This window comes from Ambystoma mexicanum, chromosome 9 (genome assembly GCF_040938575.1).
Source record: "Ambystoma mexicanum isolate Mex_15411 chromosome 9, UKY_AmexF1_1, whole genome shotgun sequence".
NCBI classification, from domain to species: Eukaryota; Metazoa; Chordata; class Amphibia; order Caudata; family Ambystomatidae; genus Ambystoma; species Ambystoma mexicanum.
The window spans coordinates 589,416,704-589,444,103 of NC_090931.1; the positions used below are offsets into that span (position 1 = coordinate 589,416,704).

The window sequence follows — 27,400 nt, forward strand, 5'->3', positions numbered from 1 at the left end:
ACTGCCTAGCATATAATCTTCCAAGGACCTGAGCCCCATCCTGTCTGCTGACCATCTCGGCCACCTAACACTGTTTGGCATCAAAACAAACGTACCATGGACCGCCGCCACTCACTTCTTTGCCCCCGAATGTGGGCACACTGAATGCCAGCTTGCACCGCCCCGGACTGCGAGTTCCAAGGGAGTGTCCTCGACCCTCTCCCCTAGACAGCACCTGCCTTGCTGGCCCTCGCACCCACTGGCTTGCAAGCACTCTAGACTAAGTGGCCGACCAGCCCTGTCCCTGCGCGGACCTTAACCTTCTGCAGGGTCTTCCTCGCTAGCGCAGGCACCACCCATTCTGTCAGCCCCCTGGGACTACAGTACACTGTCCGGCCTTGTCCCTGCCTCCTGCTGGCACAACCTTGGTGCAGATGGGACCTCTGGAGGGCAGTGTCAGTCCCCTTACTGCTCCCTCCACCACAGCAACTCTTCCTGGCTGGCTCCCATGGAATGCTTCAAGACCATCTCGTCGCCAAAATGTTGTATCCTCTGCGGGTTAAGAAGACGCTGGACCCAGACTTCTTAATAGTAGGTTTATTGTCTGCTCTTGAGTATAAGGTAAGTGGTAACAGGCAGGTTGCTGGACAGTAAAACACTGGCACATCCAACACCAGCCAGCACGCAGATCTAACTGACTTTTGCAGAACACTCACAACAGTTACACCATCACAATCCACATGACCTCACTACATTCCACATACAGTGTAATGCATCCCCAGAGCAAGCCTACAACACACGGCCCTTGAAATCCTTAAAGGGATGGGGCGCTGCTGAGCGGCAACTAGTATGGCTGCCTGATTTGGTGCTCCGGAACTGACGAGATCCTTGGTGGTAATTAATTCTCTCAGGAGCCTACATGCAATACATGCGTGGTCGCATCGTGTTGTGCCCACTATTTGGCAACCACAGACCGGATCCGGTGAAGATTGAGCCCCTGTGTGAACCAGGAAGTGAGGTGAGATGCCTGGCGGTTGGTGTGCCCGACATCCCCCGCCGTCACTTCCAAAGAGCGGCTGTCGCAGCAAGAAGTGAGCCTGCGGCTCCTGTAGGCCAGGGAGGGGTAGGGGCCAGACTGGTGTGCTGCCCACGCTCGCCGTGCTAGCATGGTGAGTGTGGCTCTTTAGCTTTAAACTCCCGAATGGAGCAGATTATATATATTTCAGCTGGTCTCTCCCCTGTGCTGACTGGAAGGTGGGAGCGGGCAGACGAGGACCACTGTGTGGGGCGGGCCGGAGCTGCCATTCTGACAATGTTGTAACCCGCACTAGAGTGCTGATATATGGTGCTCCATACATCCCCACCTCTCTGGCATTGCAACTGAGTTCTGGGTGAAGTGTTTCCATGCCAGAGACATTTGAATGCAGACATTGGGCCCCTGGATCCCCACATATAGCCTAAACATTGGGCTTCATAGCATAATACCTACGAGGGGCTGATCTAACAGGCTGACTGTTATATTGTGGTGGGGAGGACCACTGCATTATAGCAGCATAGCACACGGAGATCCATATGTTGGAATAGCGCTCTATATACTCCTTCTACCTCGTGCTGCAGCGGGGAGCTAAGTGAAGGTGCTCCATAGATTGGCAACCTGGAAGTGGGCAGCCCGGAGGTCCCCATAAACAGCTATATGGACTGGGCTGTGGCGTGCTGTGTGTGAAAGGGCTGCTCCTGCAGGCTGGTGGTGTGATACCGCAGTGGGTAGGGCCACTGTGTGAGTGTTTATAGTGTCCATATAAGCACTGATGGCCAGCTGGTTGCAGGAATGACGAAGGGTGCAGGCAAGCATAAAGGACCAATGGATACCTATACCAGCTCTCCGTTGTGGACTCTGAGACCGACGACACCTGTGAGTAGCACTGAAGGGCAACTGCCAGTTGAATCAACATCTAAAGACCCTCTCCTGACTGCTATGAAGTCCGGCTTTGCTGCATTGAATATGCAGTTGGATGATATCTCAGCTAACATCACCTCTCTGCGCTTCAAATTAGAAAAAGAAAGCAGACGGATTACTGAGGCAGAAGCCAGGATAAGCAGCACAGGGGATAAAGTTGTGCAACAGGATCGAGATATTGCATCGATGAAAATGGACCTGGCAGCGATCCGGATTAAATGCAACAATCTAGAATCACGCTCTGGGCGTAACAATGTCTGTATAGTTGGGGTGCCCGAGGCTGCAGTGAAAGGGGTAATGGAGCCCTTTGTAGAGGAACTCCTGAAGCAACTATTGGGCGAACCCCAATTCTCAGTGCAGTTTTTGGTCAAGCGTGCCCACCACACGCTGGCACCAGTCCCAAAACCTGGAGCGCCTCAGCGCACGATAATTCCCAAGCTGTTTAATTATAGAGACTTCATATTGAAGCTGGACAGAGAGCGTGGCACACTGCACTTCGAATCGACTAAACTACAGACCTACCCTGACTTTCCTGCTAATGTCCAGGCTCTGCGCAGATCCTATGATCCAGTTAAACGCCTGTTAAGACTCTGACAGATGCCATACGCCCTCAAATTTCCCGCTGAACTTGGCATTCAGCACGGAGGTTGAGCGCATTTCTTCAAAAACCGTGCTGATGCCATCACATAAATCGAAGATTCATTCCTGCTCTCCCCGCAGGGGTCTCCGGTGATCCCCATCGAAGGGGGGGCTCTGACCCTAGCCCTTCAGTTGCAGGTTGAGGGGGTGTCAGAGAGTTCAGTCACTTCTATTGCTGGGGTTTAAAATGACAAAAGTTCAAGCAAACAGCAAAGTATGCTACATGGGAGGTCTTGCTGTGTGGAGAGGACCCCGCAGCTGAGGTTTCTTGGTTGATAGCAGGAGGGGATGTGTGGAGCCCGCAAGGGGCAGTGACCTTTATCTCTTGGAATGTTCGGGGCATTAAAAACCCGGCTAAGGCTAGACGGCTACTGACGTACTTGGAGGGCCATGCCCCAAAGGTTGTCCTCCATCAGGAAACACATGCTTTGGGCCTGTGCATGAATCCTTTGCCCCTAAATGGGTCAGACAGAGATTTTATATGTCTTACGCGTCAGGGAGGTGATGACATTGATACATTCCATGGTGTCGTTTAAAGTGGATAGAAGCCAAATCGATCCCAGGGAAGATATGTGATGGTAAAGGGAATATTGGATGGGGATGACATACTCTTAGTATTTACTTCCGGTCTTCCTGGCTGTCGGTGCGTTGCAACGTCTAAGCTACCACTTTCGCTTACCTTGTTGCCACAACGCTGTCATCTTTTCCTGCTTTCGGTTGCTGTTTCTATCTCTCTCTCTTTCGCTTCCCGTTCCCTCTTCCCTTTTTCTCTTCGCCCATTCGCATCGTGGGTTTTGGTTCCTCTCCCTTGGTTCTCGTGGGTCTCCGCTGCTCTGAGTGGTTGCCCCCGGACCACCATTGCTCTCTCCCCATCTCTTTCCTACCTTCTCTTTCCTTTTTTCCCGCCTATCAGTGAGCTACTACCATCGCTGCTGCTCCCAGCACCTCTGGAAATTCATCCAAAGGCTACCTCTGGTCACGGACTCCGCAGACTTACCTGCAATCCGGTCTCCATCTGTAAAGAGGGGTTTTTTATGCCTGTGGCTTTTTCCCCTGTTTGCCTGTCTTCGGTGACAGGGCCACAGTGGCCACAGTTTACGTGTGGCCGCTGTGGCTTCACACCGAGGAGGGATTACCACATCAATCGCTTGCCAATACCGGGAGACCACAGGATACGCCACGGATTCCAGTTCTACAGGTGAGGAGTCGGAGGAGGGAAGTGGGTCGGATGGATCAGACATGTATTGTGACACCTGGTAATGCCCCGGAGCGATAGTTACAAGCCAGAGTGATGCAAGGGCTTTAACAAAGCCCTGGTGGCATTACCAGACCAGTAAGGCATCCCCCTCCTTGGGGCACGTCGTACTGGTTTACTAATAGGATTTTATTCTGGAGTTGTGAAACACTGTGAAAACCGTTTTGCAACTCCAGAAAAAAACAGCTAAACAAATAGCCGCCAGGGTTTGGGAAGAAGGAACTACACGTAGTCCCTTCTCCCTGTCCATCACAGACATTAAAAATATATACAAAAAGGTAAACAAACCAAATGACCACCATGGATCGGTGGCGAAGGGACTACACATAGTCCCTTCTCCCTTTACATGGTGGCCAGACAAAGAAAGAAAAGGAACTTGGAGGGATACAGTGCTACGAGAGCCTGCTGCAGGTAAGTCTTTCTTGCTGGTAAGGACCCAGCGAGGGCCAATCTGATTGACCCTCGCTGGGTATTAATGTTAGATAAAAATGTTTGAATGATGCTGAGAGTTTTAAAAATGATTCTCTGTTAAATAGGAAGCCATTTCAGGCATATGTAGCATAGCGGTGATGGTGTCCCCTGGTTTGAAGGTGAAGATTAATCTGACAGGCATGTTTTGAAGGAGTTGGAGCTATCTTCTGGATACTCTTTTTAGTCCTCGGTAAATGGAGTTGCAGTAATCTAGTCTTGAAAGTAAACGTTCCTAAGCAACAATGATCTTCTGAGGCATGGTTAGGTAACATAATACCTTTATCGTGTGGAGTGAGAACTGGGTTCTTTGGGTTGCTGAGTTGATCTGTGGAATTAAGGACATATTGCTGTCAAAGATTATAGCAGGGTTCTTTGCAGAGGTGGTCAAGAAGGGTTGAGGTCCCCCATGAGTCAAGGAAGCTGAAGATTAAGGAAGAGGATTTAGGGGGTTAAAACAGAGGATTTCTGTTTTGGTCGGATTGAGGGAAAGATGGTTGTTGTTAGTCCAATCTTCGATTTTTTTAAAGGAAAGATGGAACAAGATCAGCTTTTGAGTTTCCTTCTAACGTATTCAGCAGAATTCAGGAGTCGTCCACATAGTTCTGGAAGGGGGACATGAAATAATTGATCCATTTGGCTAGAAGGCTGAAGTACACATTGATATTATTGAGCCTCGATGAACAACGCATTATATTTGGATTTAAGCAGTGGAGAAAGAGCGTAGTTGGACGTGACTAGTGCAGTCTTGTAGGTCGTTTTGGATCCATTTGACGGCCATATATTGTATACGAATTGTAGGATGAAGTCTGCCAAATAGGATATCATGGTAAACAGTCTCAAATGCGGCTGTAACATCATGTAAGATGAGTGGCATATAGGAGTTGTTGGTCTAGAGGCTCCAAGATGTTTTTCTTTTATTCGTAAGTGGCTATTTTGAGTGCATCTTGGTAATCGGAAGCGAGATTGACTGTCGTGAAGGATATTGCTTGCTTTTCAATGGTCCATCAGTTGAGAGGAGATTATCCTCTCCAAACATGTCCCCACAAAAGGGACATTCGATTTGGGTTTGTACATTTCAGGAGGCATAGAATCTGCAGATGGTAGCTGTGTGGTTCAGTTCAAGTTCATTGGACAACTAGTTCCTTTAGCCAAACATTAATAAAGTTGAGTTCACCATATTCCAAACATACCAAGGTAGAATAATACACTTAAAAATACAGACACTTCAGTACTTGCCACCAACCCCTTGCCATCAGCATAGAGAAATATTACCCCCCCCCATGAAAATGTCTTTTCTCACCTGTCCCGTCGCCAACCTCATTGTTGCTGAACAGAAAAGCGTTGGCACCTGTATTTATTGGAAACCTATTTATCCGCTGAAGCACCAAACCTTACTTGTGCTCTGTTGCCATTGTGGAGAGCTTGGATTTACCAAATTAACAATTGGGCAATAATCAGGCCCTTTAATGCTTCCCGCAGTGTATGTCTGTCAACTGACTCACACATGTCTTTAAATCTACAACGGCTTAGTAAATCAAACCTTTCTTCAAGGTTACCTATTCTACGGACAACAGGTATAATAAAATAAACTGGTCGCTAGTCCTCTGCCCTTCATTAAAACTGACCCACAGAGGAGATAGTATATCTTTCCCTTGTTGCCTCCAGCATGCCAAATACCAATTTTCTAAAATGGAGCCTTTTACTTCTAGTAGATAGACCTGGTTGATAGTAAACTGCAACCTGCCTTTTTTGTGGATTGGCACCATTCATGTGCTAAACTGCAATTGCGTAATTATTCCAACCGGACCATGACATTGAGAAATTTTGGAATCACCCCGTCCACAAACAAATTTCCCATGCTTCTACAGATCAGCGATGACTCTATTGGGGCCCGAAGTCGCTTGAGATTTCTGGTACTTCAGTGCAGTGGTTACTTCTTTTGGGGGTCGAAGTCACCACTTTAGAGTTTGTATTTTCAGCAATAAGACTCAAATTTGTTTTAGCCACTTGAGCACCAGGATCTAAGTACAAGAGGCCGATGAATGGAGTTAAAATGGCTGGAATGGAACCCACACCAGATCATTCACCATGTACGGGGCTGTGCACCTTATATTTTCAGGTCAACTTGAGAACGCTGAAACCCCTCTCCCTACCCCCCTGCTCCTCCCCAGCTGCAGCACAATATGCTTCCATCCCTCCAGTGTTTGCCTTTCTTCATATGGAAACATTCCTGCAAGCTATAGAGGCTCACGTTGGTGGTAAGAGCCTCCACCCTCAGTCTGAACTGTGGAATGCTGGATGCAGACATGGCTGCCATCGTTTCAACAACAGCTAATACCATTGGCCCTATGCTCAGATTTTGCAGTGTCGCAGAGGTCAGATATCCTACAGTCTTTTATGAGAAGCCTCATGCACTTGGGCGGACCATGGACATTCTTGCTGTATTTTATTTGGCGCAGATTTGGGGGACGTTTGGAGAGTTCAAAACACACTGGGAGAGATGAGCGCTTGCCTTTCTTATTGCTGTTTTTTTTTTAAATAGGAGAAATATGCGCACTTTACCTGATTGTCCCCATTTGTTAACACTAACAGGGGTGTAAAAATACTTCACATTTTGTTAGAACAAATATTAAAAGGTCTGGTGGCAGCCCTGGGGACAAAAGATTATCTGGAAGGTCAAACCATAAAATACTAACACAATTCACAATATTTTGGTTGCAAAATTAGAAACTTCTTGTATCAAGACTGCTGCACCTAATCCGATTTTTGTACGAAATTATAATGTTTCTTCTTTCGCACAATGGAAAATGGCTTCCATAATACTTTACATTATTACAGAACAGATAAATACTTTTGGGAGGTATCTTACATACGTTAGCACTCTGAATATCGGACACCGACGGGGTTGTGCAAAAAGACATCAAAGATTTCCAGTTAGACATAGTATATCCCTACATTGCAGACAATTATCTGGCCAACTTAAACCAAGGAGGGCAGTTTGGCCCTCAATCAGCCAGACAGCAACGGAATAGACGCCGAGGGGTCAATTTCTACGGATCGAGTAGCGGATCCTCCTCGGATGACCAATCGAAACGACCGACAGGCCCACCTCAATCCAACTATCCGTACCCACCACCACAATTTTTTCCTTTTTTAGGGGGAGGTTTTGGTAATTCCCCATGGGGCTATCCCCAATGGGGTTCACCGCAAAGAGGAGGACGACAGGGACACAGACCCAGAAGAGGCAGACAGAGATAGCTGATTCAAATATGAATAACCACCTGACCCCCATCTTCAATTTAGCAGATATGGAATTGACAGAGGAACAAACATCTGTACTCATGAAGGGATTATCATTTGTACCCACGGCCGATACAGACTGGTACGATTCAGAAATGGAAATTCGTACATTTCTGAGGAAAGTGAGACTTCGCACTTTCTTTAAAGAACATCCCATTGCCACGGAAGATCCAGGAACAGACACAGGTCTACACAGACCATCAACTTTCACTCCATCAGATAGCCAGATACCCAACGAACTCCTGACATTTGAAAAATGCATTTTACAGGACTTCTCCAAACTCAAAAACAGCATAAAGAAAAAGAAAAAGGGTATCTATCACAATCTATCTCGAAAAGAGAAACAGGCTCTCAAGGAATTACAGAACAATAAAAGTATCATCATTAAATCGGCAGATAAAGGAGGGTGAATAGTCATTATGACCACCACTCAGTACAAAGACATGGTTCTGACAATTTTGAACGATTGAGAATGTTACTCAATCCTCCGCAAGGACCCAACAAAAGAAATTAGTCTTGAAATTTCACAAGCGGTTAACTTCACAGTAGAGAGAGATTGGTTATCCTCCAAAGAAGCCGAGTTCCTTACAACACCGGGGGGCAGAATGCCATGCTTTTATGCCTTACCTAAAATTCATAAGGATCCCATTAAGCCACCAGGTAGACCGATCGTCTCAGGATGTGGGTCTATCTTGGAACCCCTAAGCAAATTCGTGGATAGCTTCTTACAGCCACTCAGTACACAAACGAGCACATATCTGAGAGATACCACTCATACCATCACCATTTTTGAGGAATTCCCTTTCAACCCTGCCACCCAGATCCTTGTCACAATGGACATCAAGTCCCTCTATTCCAATATTTCGCAAGAAGCAGCAATAGAATGCACCCGAGAATGGCTCACCAAAAACCCATTACAAGACCAGGTTCCCACCAATTTTATCATAGAACTCATGACAATAGCCCTACAAAGGAACATTTTTACATTCGACAAACAAATGTATCTCCAGGCAAAGGGAACTGCGATGGAGGCAGCATTTGCCCCGAGTCTGGCCATTTTGTACATGGCCAAATATGAGGAAGACTATGGCCCTCATTCCGACTCAGGCGTTAAGGGGTTTACGGCGCCGTAAACGGCACCGACCCTTAACGCCTGATTACAAGGTTCCCTTTGCGGGATGGCTTTTAACGGCTGCTTTTTGCAGCCGTTAAAAGCCATGCCGCAAAGGGACCTTGGCGATAATTACGGCACCGTAATTTACGGTGCCGTAATTATCGCCTTTCCCCATTCCCATTATGCCCTATGGGGCAAAAATGGGAATGGGGAAGGGGCCATTGGTGAATGGGGAATTACCGCCCCACTCACCTTGGAATGGGGCGGTAATTCCGCCATCCACCATGGCGGAATTGCAACCTTAGCGGCATGGACCATGGTGCTAATAGCACCATGGTCCTCTGCCAAGGTTGTAATGAGGGCCAATGTGTTTTCCCCACTCAACCGTTGGAGTCAACAAGTGGAACATTGGTACCGCTATATAGATGATGTTATTTTCATCTGGACAGGTGAATTGAGCCATCTCTTACTCTTCTGGGAATGGTTGAATTCCTGTAATGCCGACATACAGGTCACCATTGAGCACAGTAAATCAATGGTCCCTTTCTTGAACCTAACTATTCAACATTTCAATGGCAGACTAGTTTGCAATCTTCATCGAAAATCGACAGACAGGAACACGCTACTGCATCACACCAGCAACCACCCTAATCCCACTAAACAGAATCTACCCCACAAGCAGTTTCTACGGATACGGTGAAATTGCACCATGAGACAGGATTTTCTCACACATTCCAAAATGTTATCCAACAGACTGCAGGAAAGAGGTTATCCCAAGAAACTTCTGGAGCAATCAGCCAGAAGAGCACTGAACACAAATAGTGAAATACTCCTGCAGCCGAAAACCACACGGATTGATTCATAGGATGATCACCTCATTTATGTGGTGACACATGGGAAAGAAACAGCCAAAATTAAGAAAATCATTCAAAAATATTGGCACATTGCTAAACTTAACCTACCAGAGGACTCACCATCCAGATTCGCATACAAGAGGGCCAAAAACCTCAAAGAGCATTTAGTACATTCCCTCTTCTAAGGAGATTTCCCACACTCAGGACAACGAACGTTACGCCCATACAAGGGCACCATCCCTGTGGCAATTGTGTGGCATGTCAGTTCACAAAGAAAATGCAAACTTTCAAGATTGGTCAGAGGGAATGGACACTTAAAGACTTTACGAATTGCAAGAGTTCCCACGTCATCTATTGCATTGAATGCCCATGTGGCATGAGATATGTGGGACAAACAATGAGATCGATACACCTAAGGATCTCTAAACATAGATCCAAGATCTGTTGCAAAACAATGATAGCACCTCTACTGGCACATTTTGTAGAGGCCAAACATTCTCCCAATGACATTTTGTGGTGGTGTCTAGAGAAAGTTAAGAGTGGAGCAGACCTAGCACACAGCCTACTACACAAGGAATCCAGATGGATCCACCGACTGGATTCTTAGCACTGTGGATTGAATGAAATTTTTCAACCAGTGATACATTAAGCACATTAGGAATCCCACTTGTTAAGTGTCAAGAACCAACTTTTTTCCTTCTCCCGTTCTGCTTCATTCCTTTTGAAGTTTTCATTTAAATTTGTCTCTCAGTTTGACAGTCGCAGGCCACAATGATCGGCACGCAATGCACATTTCGGCCGTACATTCAGTCGACGGCAATACTGGCAATACCTTCTGGGGTTGATGCGCCGCACCCCTGGATGGGTATCTGATGGAGTACCTCGTTTTACATAGATGAGGAACTACGTCCCCTTGACTACGGAGGACAACAATCCACACAATCGGCCTTGCGTTGCTGCTTCCAGGGTCACATGGACCAACCACGAGGCAGCAGCAAGCAGGCCCCTCCCCTGACGACACAGACAGACTTCGCAGGGGCGCAGCGCCGGCAGAAGCCAGACACCTATTGAGCAGAAAACTGCAGCTCGGATCGGCCCTGGGCACAAGCACTCCTTTTGTCGAGTAGCCAATCCACTCCCACTGAATAAGGTGAGCGCTACGCTGGCAGGTCCCACCTCAATCTAGCTCAGGCTATGCCCCTTCGTTTTAATATCAAGTCCCAGCACACCGCCACTGACCGTGTTACACGGTCCAGGACACTCCACGCGCATATGGAGCCTTTTTCACCATGCAGCCCCCACCGTGCAATTCCGCATGGTGGGACCGCATGGTCCCAATTGCACAATAATGCAGTTACCTTAGCAAAATAATTCACCACTAAAACAGCAACTAACAAATTGCAGGATAATAGAGGTAACCAATCCCCCTCCTTTTATTACGGGGAAAACTACCTTCCTTGGAATCCGGTTTCGGACCCATCATGTCAACGCTGGAGTTCTCTGTGCACACGCCAGCGACCCCCAGGTAGTTATATTGCGCCACTATTCCTACCTTCATATTTCATGCACTATCAACAACTGACTCAGCAAGCACATGGGTCCACTTCATGTTTTTCAGTTGAGACTGAGTGTTGTCCGACAACGTAGAGGTACAGGAGGACCCTTCTTCTTTCTGGGACGACTAAAAACCTTCTGTGTTCACCATGGTGAAACTATCCTCCCGGAACATCACTGAGGTAATAAGTGTGGCCCTTCCTTTTCCTTCAAATATGGCACCCCATACTTAGAGACAGGGGTACCACACAATTTGCTCCCATTAATTTGAGATCCCCTTCATTTTTCGCACAAACAGGGAGCACCACAAACAGAAGAAAAGGGCCCCCTCAGTAAGGGCTCGACCCGTCAACTGACTGGTTGGACCACAATCAAGCCAGAAGAAAGCCACAACATTTGAGTCTAGGGACTGCTCGGCGCCCCGGACTGGACAGGACCCATTACTTGGGATTACAGTATCGGCAGGTAAAGCCATAACCGAGAAACTTGAGGCTAGATTCAGATCACTAACTGTCTGACACATCCCGACTAATATTGAGATGGGGAAGTATAATGTTTGTTTTCTTTTACACATTCACACAGGATCTTCGAACAAGATGCCCTGATGAAGGCGGCCTAAAAGGTGTCACATGACCGCCGAAACGTGCAGAGCTTGGCTGGAGACCAAGCCCCACGTAGGCAAAAAATTCTTTAACTTCAAAGACCCAGTTACAGGCTGCATTCAAGCCTCAGGCCATTTGTTATCCTTTATTAAACCTGGTACTCGCACCATAATAGAATAACTGGTGAGGAGAGACACAGGGATTTTCTTAGAACACCCTGATTGGGTGCATGAGTAGGGAACTGAATTTAAGTTCCCCAATAATTTCTTTTAACTTATTTTCAATGCCATATTTAGAAACTTTAATTCTTGTTTTCATGTTGATCAATGCTTTTCTGTCATGATGTATCACGATTGAATTTGTTTATCACTATGTGTAGATTTCTGAATATTTTTTTGTAATGATGCTCACTTTGAATTAGAACATATTTTTTGAATCATGCAAATTAAAAAAGACATGTTTTAAAAAAACATTTACTTCCCTCCTCAGTATGCTCAATTATTCCAAGACTCTCACAAATAACTGATTGGGATCAATTGAGGTACAACAAGTATCACCCATAGAGTCATTATTGAGTGATGACTTAAATTTTTGTTTTAGACTTCTTCCTTACAGGGTGAGATACACTTTTACTTACACATTTACTGAGTCAGGAGTGGACAGAAAAGGACATTGGTCCATCAGGACCTCTGAATAGTAAGAAGAACATTAGATACACCACGCTTTGCCAATTCTGAGAAAATCCTTCTAGAAGATCACAGCTGGGAAATATTACTGTCTTGTTTGCACAGTACACTGATTACAGATTACACCAGAGTGCAAGGTGTCTACACTGAATATCTTTTTTTCTCACCGTGCAGGTGACCAGCAGCCTGAGGAATCCTTAAAGAGGGGCGTGCAGAGCTTATTAGAACCAGTCATACAATGTCTTTTCACTGGTAAGTAGTCATCATGACTTGCGAGTTCTGATAAAGTCAAACGTATATTGTTCTAGGCGCTAAACCCCATCAAGTATTCTTGATTGGCCCGGAAAGGCTGACATTTAATAAGTGACTTAAGGTTTACTACCACATCTGCGTGTCCACCCAATCCAGCATGAACTACTTAGCATTCTTGATTTCTGTGTCCATTTCTGGGAGGTTTGGGATTTTGTGTTATTAATACACTGTGTATTCATTTAACTTTTTTTAATGTAACCAGCAAAGGAAAACTGCAATTTATTCATGGCAGTTCGGTGTTGTGTTATGATATGATATGATATGGCATTTATAACGCGCCTATACACAGGTGTTTCAAGGCGCAACGCGGAAAGTGAGGGGCAACAGAGGGTAGACAGAGACAATGATCCTACTAGGCCAGGTGGCATTGAGACTGTGGAAGTGCAGGGGAGGGGGAGAGGGAGAAGTGCGAGGGCGTAAGGGGAGGGGGCAGTGCAGTACACAGGATAACAATAAAATAAATAAAAACCAATAAATACAATAATAAGAAGTGCAGCCAAGTGGTGGCAAGTGCATGGGAAAGTGCAGACATCAGGTGTCCGGTGATGTTAGGGGGCTGTGGGGATACAGAAACAGCTCCTGAGTGCAGATGGGGTACCAGGCGGGCAGTGCAAGGGTGCAACTGGCGGGGAGGGGACCTGGGCCCGAGAACAGAGGGTAGCCAGGTGACCAGTGCAATTTCAGATTCAGCCAGGAGTTCGGCAGGGGAGAGGAGGAGAGAAAGCAGAAGCAAAGAGGAAGGTCTTGAGGTGCTTCCGGAACCGGAGATGGTTCTCAACAAGTTTCAGAGAGCTAGGGAGGCTGTTCCAGAGGGAGGCCCAGCTGAAGAAAGAGACCTACCGCCAACTCGTTGCTTGGAGAAGCAACTGACCCTGAGGGAGTTGGAGGCGAATGAGTGAAGGGCTCGAGAAGGAAGATATTTAGCCATTTGAAGGAGATTTGTGATTGAAATTCCAGATGAGGAAGACAAGTTCAAGTTCCTCCTCATCATCGGCTTTTGCTATCTAACAAAAAAAAACATTGAAACAATCCACATTTGATTAGATTTAAGCAATCATAGAATAGAGCCATCCACCTGTAAATGGCACTGGATAGTTCTTTAAAGTTTAATAAAAAACATAGACCTACTAGTTGCTCCTATATATAAAACAGCTATTCATTAGTTGCTGCAAGATGGCCACCTCTAACCTACAATTAAATGGATTCTCTCTCACTAAGAGGGATTCCTTCACTACGGTTCACAAGGCACAAGCAACCTTCTTATCCATATCACAAGCTCTGAGCGAAAACAAAATGAAATTCCCTGCTCAAGACACAGTGGCCTCAAGAGTTATCTTCTAAGTTTACTGAAAGGTGTCCAAGAGTAGAGTAGAACATTTCCAATATAGTCGTTTCCTCCCTCTCAGCGGACAGTCACAATCCAGACATAATCCAGGTTTAAATATCCAGATTTTCTCTCTACACCTCATTGGTGATAGGATAAGCTTCACCTCAGTCTCCTATTTTCCGGGAGTTTCAGAATGTTCTGGTAAGCGTTCTGGCAAAGTGTGACTTGCTTTGGAGATAGCGCTATAATGACGAAACAGTCTTGTTGGATTTTCCTCTTTTGTTGATTTTACAATTCCAATGGGTTGGGGATTAGTTACAGTTTCCCATTAGAATCCAGATCCGGGCATGTTTGCAATGTGTTTGGACCAAGGATATCCTTGCATCATAGGGGACTAAGCAAACTCTCCTAAGATAAACTGTAGGTTAGGTTTCAATATTGTGGACGTCACATATTACATCAGGTATATCTGAGGTCATGTTCTTGCCTTATCCTTTATGGATGTAAGTCTAGATTCTTGGCAGACTACAGATGTTGAAACAGTGATATGAACCCCCAAAACTCCCTTCAGAAAGATGTTTGGGAGAATTGAAGGTCAGAGTTATATTAACATCCCACAACGTTATGTCCATAACATAGTACGGACAAGTCCTTTACTTCAAATGCCCTGATAGCTTCTGTGACGAATCCTCGGATGTTGTCCCTTCTCCCCTATGGGGATCCATTTCCCATGAGGCCGGGGAGGTGCTGCTGCTACCCGATAGTCCCCTGGGGGTTGTACTTAACAGGAGGCACCCCCCGCCCATGGACTGGGGATAACTATTAGAGGAGAATGCAGTTTAACACCCAGTACCCGCCACCTAACCTGCCCCTACCCTATCTCCCCATGTAAATGTCTCATACCCATAGTAGTAATAGCACTGGGACTATGAAGAGTACAAACGACCGAAAAAGATCAAGGGTAGGAGTACTGAGATTAGGAAGAGTAGAGATCACCTAGTTGGAACAGCCTTGTCCAGTACACAGAAGAGGGAGAATCTCACTGACCCATATAAGAATTTTAGTGTTGCTACTGGAACGAAGAAGAACACATCCAACCCACGTGAAAACAACCACTTAAGTACTGGGACGAAAAAGCACCAACAAAACTCAAATGACTGTACTGAGACGAGGAGGATGTGCAGAGGCATAAAGATTTCCTTTATGAATCAAATTGAACTGTCTAGTGGTTGTCATCCTATTGGCCAAGGTGGAATAGAAATCAAAAAGGGAAACCAGGAAGTATAGTCAAACCATCCCTCAAGGAGCAAGGAGCAGGGAAAATGTGTTCTGATAAGAAGGGGCTGTGGACCGGTTTGCTTACCAGAGAGAGGAGGAAACCTTTGCAAGCCTGCCAAGTACAGACTGCTGGAAGAAGCTGGAGAGTTCCTTACGGGTGGAACCAATGTCAGATCCACCCTTGAGGAACTGAGAGCCGGCTAGAGGCTTGCCGCGGAGAACAGCAAATGCTGACAGAGACTCGCCGAACACAGTCTTCCCCTTTGTCCAGGCTGGAGACTCAGAGGTCCGTGAGAGACTGGGAGTCGGACCACGCGGTCAGACAGAGAAACATATGCTGAGAGAGAGCAGACCTGGCAACGCTGCAGAGACATGCTGAGACTGCTGCAAAAGGCGTGCGGAAGTCCTTAGCAGGAGAAAGCAGCTCTGTGGAGCCGCTCGAACAAGCCGGTAACGCCATAAGAGGTAAATGTGTTACTCTAACAGGTGGTAGAGATAAAGGAGAGCGAGGAAGGCAGTTGGAGAAGGCTGAACAACCCCATATCCCTCACACTAGTAGTTGGAAAGAGCCAAGAGAGAGACATATGATAAACAGTGCCTGCAGGTTAGTGAACTGGGCCTGATTGCTAAATACTATACGCCGCAGAGAAGGGCCTGGGACCCATATGAAGTCGTGCAAGCCCTGCAAGAGCAGCACACAAGGGTCTGGGACCCATACGAAGTTAGGGAAGCCTAGTGAAAGCAACACACAAGGGTCTGGGACCCATACAAAGTCAGGGAAGCCCAGCAAGAGCCAAATACAAGGGTCAGGGACCCATATCAGTTCATAGAAGCACACAACCAAGGGTCTGGGACGCACAGCAAGTTAGGGAGGTCTCGAGAAGCACACAAACATGGGTCTGGGACCCACACAAGAAAAGAAGAAGTTTGCTAAGAGGTAATAAGGGGTTGATGACCCACTGCTAAAAGAAGGGACACTGAGATCTACAGACAAGTCTCTCAGGATAGTGAGCCAGGCTTGTTGTTACTTTGGTGAACCTGAGAAAGACCAGAGGAAAGGAGAGATTCTGCCTGATAATTGGGTAATGTGTTTTTGTGAAAAAAGAAAGACTGAAAGAAAAGGGGAAGGAAGACATTCCCCCATCAATCGTTTTTGTAATGATTTAGAGCAATCTGAGAAGATTGGGGGATGTAGACAAACCCCCCTCACCCATGGTGTGAACTGGAAATATAGACTTTAATTTATACACATTTGAAGTATCCAACTTTAAAAACTTTTGAGTTGAATAGGAGAATAACACTTTGCGTTTTCTCATCGGAAACTGAACTTTGAGCTGGCATCCAGAACAAAGGAGCCATCCTTCTGGAACTTGAAGACACCCAGTTTTCCTTAGTTAATTTACAGCGTAAGGGGCGGACATAGGTTTGGGCACAGGACGTTGGACATTTTACTTTATTGGACATCCTGACAGATTCCTTACTCTTTTTGCTGAGGCAGGACAACCCTTCTGAGCAAAAGGGCAAGATAGGTGTTTTCTTTACTTTTATTTACAAATAAAAGTCCTTGCCACCGTGTCAGACTCATACTTCTGCACCCTTACACTTCTTACAAATTTGCTTCATAGAAACCCTACTGACTTTTGTTTACAAGTATGCTACCCAGTCAAAAGGGAGTCTACAGGATCACAAAAGTGGAAATCTTGAGGCCAACAGATAAGAGGGCACCAACTTTACCTTAGCCCCCTCCATATCTCATCTGAATTGAAATTGGGAGATACCCACTAGTAAAATACTCTTCTGCTTCACAGGGTTTTAGTTCGAGACCCTTGGACTAAGATCAAAAAGTGTAGTGTTGTCTATACATGAAAAGCATTCCAGGAGGGGCGTATCTTCAAAGGGACTGTTTAAGCGTTCTTTCCCACCCAACATTTGTCCTGGATTCAGTGAAGAAAATTCTAATTTGGACTGACATTTTGAGTCTATCCAGAGATGTCATGAGGGGGTGCCACTTCAAAACGTCTTGATATTACCTTTTCAACCTGTCTGTTTTTCTCTCTGCTGTAAGTTACATAGGCTGGTTAAATACGCAAAGAATTGGAACGCACTGCCGCCAGCCTTGAGACTGGAATACTCTTAGCGGGGCCTTCCGTAAACAGCTCAAAACATTGCTCTTTTCCTAAGAAACCTAAAGAGTCAGACACTTCCCTATCCCAACATGACCTATGTGTTGCCATAATGCTATTACGAAATATGTCAAGCCAACCATAGATCCACAGAGCCCTCATCTTGTCAAGAATTGACTACTGTAACTCCCTCTTTGCAGGCTCTAACGCCAGAAACATCAACAAACCACACATCATCCAGAACAATGCTGTAAGAGCTGCACTCAACATACCTAAAAAAGAACACATCACCTCAGCCAGGCGAAATATCCACTGGCTACCGGTTCGGGATCGCATCACATTAAAAACCCTTTTTCTAACACACAAATGCCTGTCAAACATCACCCCGGTCTACCTAGCCGAACAAATATCCAAAGTCCAGTCCAAAAGACCCACCCGATCAGCATATTCCCACTGCCTTGCTATCCCTAGATTCAGACGCCAAAAAGCTGGAGGATGCAGCTTCTCTGTGATTGCAGCTAAACAATGGAACTCCCTGCCTCCAGCACTGAGATCAGATCCCTCCCTTTGGTCCTTCCGCAAAAAGGTCTCAAAACCTTGCTCTTTACCCAGGATAATTAGAAGAACCACATCTCTACAGCCACCTGTAACATGATATGATATGAAAGTTTATTTATATAGCGCCTATACACAATGTGTTTCAAAGCGCTTCAAGGCAAGGGAGGGAACAAGTGAAAAAACGACGACATTCTTACAGACCATAAACAGTAAGGATGTGAAATTAACTATCATACTTGGCCTGATGACATTTCAGATAGTGCAAGAGCTAAGACATAGATAAGGAAGGGAGGGGGAGAGTGGGAAGGAAATGTAAACAGACAGGTGACTACCATAGTAGGCCTGACGGCATTTCTGGTAGAGCCGGAGAAAAACAAAAGGTGAGGGATAGGGGTGCAGAAAGGAAGGGGAGGAACAAAACAAGCGACTATCGTACTAGGCCTGACAACGTTTCAGATAGTGCTGGAGGAAGGGGGGAACAGTAAGGGGATGGGGGAGCAACAGACGAGGTTGCTTTCACACTAGGTCTAGGAACAATTCTGATAGAGTAAGTGCATAGAAGAAAGTAAGGCGAGGAGATAGGAAAAGGGAGAGGGGATGGGAGGAGAGAACACTGAGTAAGCAGTCAAAAAGAGTGGAGAAGCAAGAGGGGAGAGCGAATACAATTGCAGAAGTCAGTAGTAACACATAATGGTGCAAGCCAGGATACAAGATGAAGATGGGAACAGCATGATTCAGGGCCACCATGAGTACAAGATGCAAAGGAAGTCCAGCATGAGAGTTGAGAAAGGGTGATGCAGCATGAATCAATGAAGTCCATAAAAGTAAAATCCAGCATTGGCCACAAGACAGTGATGGTGAAACCAGAATGTATCAGGACAGACTCCTGTGTGCGGGAAGGGGGGGGGGGAACAAGGGAACAACATGGGGGGACCAGAGAGGGTGGGGATGGCCTGTGGGGACAGAGGGTGTAAACACATATTGGTGCAGGAAGGCACCAGGTGGGCGGGACTTGCAGAGTGGTGAAAGAGCGGCAAGCAGGAAGGCCCCAGGTGGGCGGGGCTTAGGCCAGGTGACCTAGATCCACTTACACCTGCTCCCCAGCTGCAAAGGAAAAGAGGCTGGAGGACTCCTTAAGTAGGGAAAAGAGCGGCAAGCAGGAAGGCACCAGGTGGGCGGGGCTTGATAATTGGTGAAAAAGAGCGGCAAGCAGGAAGGCACCAGGTGGGCGGGGCTTAGGCCAGGTGACCTAGATCCACTTACACCTGCTCCCCAGCTGCAAAGGAAAAGAGGCTGGAGGACTCCTTAAGTAGGGAAAAGAGCGGCAAGCAGGAAGGCAGCAGGTGGGCGGGGCTTGATAATTGGTGAAAAAGAGCGGCAAGCAGGAAGGCACCAGGTGGGCGGGGCTTAGGCCAGGTGACCTAGATCCACTTACACCTGCTCCCCAGCTGTAAAGGAAAAGAGGCTGGAGGACTCCTTAAGTAGGGAAAAGAGCGGCAAGCAGGAAGGCACCAGGTGGGCGGGGCTTGATAATTGGTGAAAAAGAGCGGCAAGCAGGAAGGCACCAGGTGGGTGGGGCTTGATAATTGGTGAAAAAGAGCGGCAAGCAGGAAGGCACCAGGTGGGCGGGGCTTAGGCCAGGTGACCTAGATCCACTTACACCTGCTCCCCCGCTGCAAAGGAAAAGAGGCTGGAGGACTCCTTAAGTAGGGAAAAGAGCGGCAAGCAGGAAGGCACCAGGTGGGCGGGGCTTGATAATTGGTGAAAAAAGAGCGGCAAGCAGGAAGGCACCAGGTGGGCGGGCCTAGGCCAGGTGACCTAGATCCACTAACACCTGCTCCCCAGCTGCAAAGGAAAAGAGGCTGGAGGACTCCTTAAGTAGGGAAAAGAGCGGCAAGCAGGAAGGCACCAGGTGGGCAGGGCTTGCTAAGTGGTGAAAAAGAGCAGTAAGCAGGAAGGCACCAGGTGGGCGGGGCTTAGGCCAGGTGACCTAGATCCACTAACACCTGCTCCCCAGCTGCAAAGGAAAAGAGGCTGGAGGAACACCTGCTCCCCAGCTGCAAAGGAAAAGAGGCTGGAGGACTCCTTAAGTAGGGAAAAGAGAGGCAAGCAGGAAGGCACCAGGTGGGCGGGGCTTGCTAAGTGGTAAAAAAGAGCAGCAAGCAGGAAGGCACCAGGTGGGCGGGGCTTAGGCCAGGTGACCTAGATCCACTTACACCTGGTCCCCAGCTGTATTTGCATCCTTACTACACTTGCATCGATTTGTATTAACTATGTCATAACTTTACTGTACTTGCCAGAGAACTTCTCTCTCAAATTATAACTAAATATATCTTGTAACTACTGTAACCCAATACGTATCCCAATGTAACATGCAAACACTCTAACCAACCTCTGATGCAACAAGCACCCAGATGCCTCTGGGTTCGGTGCGCTTTACAAATGACAAAATAAATAAATAAGCCAATGACTGTAACCAGCTTCTTGATGCCTAAGGGCTTGGAGCACTATGCAAATACAAAAATGAAATAAATAAAATATATTCCATTAGCCAAACATTGGCCGGCAGGCATCAATCAGTGGAGAATGGATGTGAGGGCAGGTTACCCTGCATTGACCCTTCCTGGCGAAAAAACACCCAACTCTTTCTGAAAAGTGCCAATTTGGGGCTTTCTTTTCAAATCCAAACCCGTGGTGTCTCCTGTGGATTGAACAATGTGTGTTTGCTTTAAAAAAGAAAATAGTAAGCTAAATGTTTTTAAAACTTTAAGGAGCTGTCCAATATGATGCCTGCTTCTTTGACAAGTAGAGAAACGCTTATCCAGCTTAGCGTCCTTTTCTTACATCCTGTCTCCTGAAGTCCTCTTTGCATAATGGAAAAGTACCAGCATGCAGAACAGGCAGTGTAGGATGTGACGCTCACCTCTCAAAAGGAACAAAGGGAGAAAATGCTGCACACAATTTTAGTTGCTCTTTGCACCATGACCTGCAAATTCTACAGACTGCTCATGTTGCCCCATGTCCTGCATGAGCATCTCATCCTTTCCATGGTTTTTTGCATTCTGGAATGTAAAGTTCTGCCCTTACAATGTCAAAATAATACAGGATTGGTACAAGAATGCATAAATAAATGCATAGGGCAGGGTGTGCCACTTAAGCCTTGCGTGGTATGAGGGAATATGTTTCGGCTTCAAAGTCAACGCATACAGCCTCATAAAATTCCAGCGGGTTACCGGCAAACCCGCCGTACTGTTACCGGCGCCTGATATCCTGGTTTTACTGGGATATTACGGGTGCCGGCAACAGCAGTAAGTTCCCATTCCACGTAGTCCTGGGTTTGCCGCAATCGCAGGCACCAGAAGTACCGGTGCCGGTGATTGCAGCAATTATTTATTTGCTGATAGGTGCCTAAACTACCAGCAGCTCAGGCCTGCCAGTGGATCAGAGCCCCTACCAGCAAATGCTGGAGTCGGTATTAACAGCATTTCTTCGGCCATGTTTACCAGACCGGCACACTTGTAATGAGCCACATAGAGTAACTTGATAGTGGTGATGGTTATAGTGGTGCGTGTTTACCCTCTGCCTCTCCACCTCATTCTAAATGTACACTCTAGTGCTCCGGTCAATCGTTTGCGCTAGGCATACATTCTGTGCATAGTAACCGATGGGCATGCCTGCTGCCATCCAGTGCTACCAGAACTTCTCATCCAAACTGCTATACCTGTAGGTTGAGTTGAAAGTTCCTTAAGCACTCATTCATCACCAACTTGGCTTCTTAGCACTAATACAGCCTCTAAAATGTAGATCTGGCTGAATAAATGTGGAGCAACGATATGGAGGTAGGGTGGCCTGCAATGTTTTGCTAAAAACAGTGCTAGTCACAATCAACAGTTGTCAGATGACAATTCCATCTATTTGGGGCCTGTGTATGAATACACCTCCACCGCAGTGATGTGTAAATATTCTTCCCATTTGTATGCTTCTGGCATTGTGATTTGCTGAAAGATGCACATTCAGTGTGTGCCATAGTTGAACATTGGTTGCCCATGCTTTTAATTGAATGTAAAGAGTCCCTGATGCCCAAGGCTTGACAGAATAGTATTGGTTTTGCTCTACTTTTTTCTTTGACGTGTGTGCTTTTTTGAGTTAGGTATTTTAATGACTTATCAAATGTGATGCGTGAACTTGACATAAGACAGCCAAAACATATTGGCTTTGCCAATGCTTGTTTTCAGATCAGCCCAATACAACAGAGCAGAGCGCAATTTCTGAACCAATCTAAGTTATATGCTGCCTCACATTGCTAGTTGGGAAATCACATCATTACTATACTCTTCCCCACGTCTCCCTTCATATAAGATCGCTGGCTACGCTAGATGCATGGGTGCCTGGTAGCTCCTGTTATTTTGGTGGATCCTTGCCATCGTATTCTGTTTCTGTGTAAAAATGGCAGAAACAGAGTGTTCACTAATTCCTCAGGGGGCACCCCCCCTCTTTTACTTTAAATATCGGTCGAGGAGCACTTTTAGACACGCTCACGATTTGGGAGGCCTGGGTTGTCTACATTTGCTGACCGCGATCACGTGATCATGTCACCTTCCCATAGCCAGCAATATTTTGTTATGTCTGGTTTTTAACCAGGCTCTTTCACAACAGGCAGCAGGCAGCGAGGATTACATCACCCAGGTGGAGATTAAGCATCACGGCGGAGGCATGTGTTAATGCAGCACAAATGCACCTCATTATACCTTGGCAGCCTAATTATACAGTGGCACAAAAACTGAGAACACGTGTGAAGTGTTGAAATCTTCGTCCCTATGTTATTTGTGGTGGCTGGTTGCTGCTTGCCCTATAGCAGTGGGCTTCAAACTGTGGTGCTGATGTCCAGGGACTGCGATAGTCTCTTCAAAAAGGGGGTAAAGAGTAGGAGCGAACTCGGGCATAACATTTGTCTTGTGTGCCAATGAAAAAGCGTCCCAGAGTTGCAAATGGCAAATCATTACTTTTGTGACAGACTGTTTGAATAGTACCCAAGAGGGAGTTTTTGGATAAAATGTGTTGCAAATTGTCAATTTTAAAGAATATTTATTCAGCAACACTGATTAAAACTACTAGCAGCATAGTGAAGTAACTCATCAAACTGGCCCACATTGGCCAAACTAGTGGCCCACTTTGGCCCAAAAAACGGTCCCACGCCAGCATTTTGGGTTTTCTGCTTCGGAAATTGCCCTATTTCCCCATAGGCCAGTCCGAGCCTGGTACAGTGAATGCTTTTAATAGAAAATATAAGCAGTTATGGCATCTGTGGGGGCCAACAAAAATATTTGTTCTCAAGGGGGGGGGCTTAGCATGAGCAAAATTGAAATATAAGACTGTCCTATCCCTCCCCTGCCGTTAACGAGGCACATGTCTTTGCAGAAATCGTTGGGATTTCCTTTAGGCTAGTCACCCCCATCCCCAAGAAAGTGAAGTTTTGGAAAACAAAGTACTCTTTCATCCCTCCCCCTTCCCTCCATACTCTTGGGGTGTCCCACGGAATGGTGGACGGGACAGGAGCATGTTGTTAGAAGCATATTATTTATTTATTTATTTACTTATTTATTTATTTTGGCATTTATAAAGCGCGCACAACCCAGAGGCATCTAGGCGCTAATACTGAAGAAGATGGTTACAATTGGTTACAGTTACACTTCAGCATTAGAACTTTAATTTGCACGAGCATGTTTTGGCATGCCCCACTAGGTTCCTCCTCCGCATGTCCTGCCCACCCGTCAGTCCCTTTCTCTGAGTCGGGCAGGATGAAGCGTCGAGGGCCAGCTAAGCTTTGTGGCGCACATACATTCACGACTCCGTTGGCGCATGTCCAATGGGCTTCAAAGGTGCATGCGGTACACACAGAGCTTTTCCTCCATGGACCCGCACAGTCTGTGTTTACTGTGCTTGGGAAAAAATACACGTGTGGCACCCTTGCGACGCTTGTGTGTCTCTCTCCCTTCGGTCACCTCTTCGCATCTGTACGCTCAGGGAGGCTGCTTTTGGTGGATGCCTCTTGAAGGGACATAACGATTTTATGACATTGAGATCGAAGGTAAGTGAACTTCCCATTTTTACAACGGCATGTGTCAGTTGAGACCCGGCAAAGTGTTAAGCGGCATGAGAGGGGTCCTGGTAACAGGGTCCTGGTGACCCCTCCCCCCTCACCATCACAGGGCACACCAGCACAGAACCTCGTTCCCAGTAGCGACTCTTGCGCCAACCCGCTCCGCGCAAACTTCGTTACTGACCGGGAGTGCACATACTTTTCTGGTACCATGTGTTGCCCAGATTTGGCTGAACACGGGAGGGGACAGAAACCTCACTGGCAACTATATACACTGGGATACCCCATGCATGTTCTACTTCACACAGAAGGGACAAAAGTCCTGCTCTGCATCCTTGTGGAGTCGTGGCGAGGATAGTCTCCATTCGGGCTCCAATCCAGCAATAAAAACAGAGGCCATGCAAGAACTGTGTACCTCGGCTCCATGTAAGCAGGTGTACACGTGCAGGTCACAGAGATAGGAGAGCCTCTTAATAGGCATGTTTCCAGACAACACAACCATACAGGGTTTTCAAGCCAAGTGGAAACAACATCACAAGATGCATGACCACAAACATCTGAGCCCCGCTTTATATGGACAGTAATGTAGAGGAGCAGGTAGATGCTTTCTCACTATCTCCTGCCCCCTCAACGCCGTCATATTAGAACAGCAGGAGAAGACTTGTGTTGTTCCCATACCACATCGAGTGTATGAGAGATGTTATGCACTCAGCCACACAGAATGTACCCTCACACTGAAAGTGTGGAAGGATGCCGTGTGGAAGGATGTCACATGAAAGGGTGTCAGAATGCACCTATGGGCATCATGGACGTATGTTAAAGTGAACTCTGACAAGGACAGAGTGATGTCATAAAGAAGATATATGAAATATGAATCTATGGTGAAACGATATGAAAATACTTAAGAGGAACAATGTAACTTAAGCACCAAGAGAAACATGTACCTAAAGCTAAAGTAATCATGGAAACAAAGAAGATGAAGTAACTTACTGACCAATAACTGTACGCAATAACGCAAAGTAGAAAGAAAACATATAGATGCTTGCTATAGAGAAGTATATAACATGGCAAAGACGGCCATAAAGAGAAAACGGACGCTAGTTCACGTTAAAATTAACCAAGCTACCTCAAAGACAGGCCGAGGCTGTAGAATCAGGAGATGCGGAAAAACAGCTCTGCATGCAGGGTCGACGATGAGTCAAGGTTGGCCCAGAATGAAGCATGCTATTTTAAGGGATAGGCACAGAGCACAGCACATGGATAAGCTGTGAATGTGGGACATTCCTCATAGATGAAAGAAGAAGAAAACATCTGTGAATGCCAAAGTGCTGGTCAATTAAAAGTATACAAAGTTCATTTCAGATAGAGTGAGAAAGTCTCTAGAGGCCAAGAGGAGCAAAAGCACCCTGCATAATTAAATCAAATAGCTGTAAATAGAAGGCTTAAATTGTCAAATTCATGGTACCTTCACACGTGGCTCAAAAGTTGAAAACAAAGGCTGTTCATTAGAGTCTCAAGCTAAGATAGTGGTGTACTCATACTCCCTTTAATGATCCAGGATAGTGAACAGGCAACAAGTTCAGCTACAAACGGAAGACTTTGGCTTATGGCTTACCGATGAGAGATGATGACTAATTGGGAAAACAGGGAGTAGTTTGACGGGATTCAAACACCTACGTTTCGCTGCATGTGCATGCTGCTAAAGAGCCAAAAGTCCAAGGTTGGGATAGTATGCCAACCAATCGGTGGGGTTGAGGGACAACCTAACATGCAATATAGCATTGACCAATCCACTGTTGTTTTGTCCGCTATAATCAGTACTATACGTATTTAGAGGTAGTTCAAGGTTTGCCCTAAAGATAAGGGGTAGCCAAAGATGCACTAATCATTATATGTTCTATATATAGACATGTTCCCTTAACCAATCGCTTCCCTCAATAGGTTTTGTATTTTTTCCACGTATAATGGCGTTATAGAATATGCATATTGGAGCATAAGACCACTATGTAATCAAGCTACTATGTGAGTGTGCAAGCAATCAGTACGATGCCTGTGAGTTCTCCCTGGCTTATTAAATGACAAAGTAGTACTTTGCTATATTCCTTGGGTTTGTCCGATTATTTGGTCTGCGATCATTAATTGTAATTCCATCTAGCATGAAAAGACGCTTCAAGGTACCAGAGCACAGTACCTTCACTGGAACCATATCTTGGACCCTTTGCAAGTGGGATCAACCCAGGTTCTACCGCATCAACCATACTGTGCCACTGGGACAGGGCACAGGACACTCCCAGGTCAAGACGATGAGTCACTAATGACCAGATTTAAACATTTTCTTCAGGGGCTGGACATGTGTAGCTTGTTCAAAGAGCTCATAATGGAAATAATGGCCAGCTTGATGGTGTCTATGGTGCCAACGATGAGCTCGGAACTGCTCACAAACACTACTCGCCCCTAAAATACAGTGACACACGTGCCACCTATACCTACACCGGTGCCCTCCAAATACAATGGGCCTCATTCCGAGTCGGGCGGTAGGGGATACTGGGCACTGGTAAGGAGACCAGTGCCGGTATTCCCCTCCTGCCGATTCCGAAGTCCCCTAATGGGACCCGTAAGGTATGTTTGGTCAGACCAAACGTACCTTACGGGTCCCGTTAGGGGACCAGGGCGCAAATAACGGGCTTGCCATTCGCGAGCCCTTTATTTGCGCCATCCCCATTCCCATTGAGCCCTATCGGGGCTCAAATGGGAATGGGAAATGGTTTGGTCAATGGGGACTTACCGGTCCCTGCAAGGTCGGAATGGACCAGTAAGTCCCCATTGACCAACACCGGTGCCAGACCCGTTATTGGTGGCAGTCATGGTGCAAATAGCGCCATGACTACCACCAATCTCGTAATGACCCCCAATGACACAAGTGCCACCACTACTTACTTCGGACCCTGACACAGAGGATCATGAGGAACCATCCTCTTCTGTTAGGATCTTCCAAGACAGAGTCTGGGCTATAGTTCATTTTTTACATCTGTCAGTCAGTCTCTGACACTCCACCGATGAAATCAGGTGTTCTCTCAGAGATACTTTGTAAACAATCAGAAAGCATAGGAATGCCCATGCAACAAGTATCATTGCTGGAGGGAAATGTATGTGAAAAGCCACATAATTTGAGTTCGCGGATCAGCGACAAAGGAGGCAAACGCATCACCTAATGCTAAGGATTACTAACCGACTGTCAAAATGAACAGTCTGGTAACAGAAGAAATATTTAAGAAAAAGGATAAAAGGAAA

The 27,400-nt window shown here is 46.4% G+C and overlaps 1 protein-coding gene across 1 annotated transcript in view; it reads left to right on the forward strand.

Moving 5' to 3' along the window:
* Window positions 1-27,400, forward strand: part of LOC138487352 (uncharacterized) — a 350,559-nt gene that overhangs the window by 249,797 nt on the left and 73,362 nt on the right. Inside the window, exon 8 of the mRNA XM_069613935.1 lies at window positions 12,586-12,663. Within this exon, the coding sequence (XP_069470036.1) occupies window positions 12,586-12,663 (78 nt within the window). The remainder of the gene's footprint in view (window positions 1-12,585; window positions 12,664-27,400) is intronic.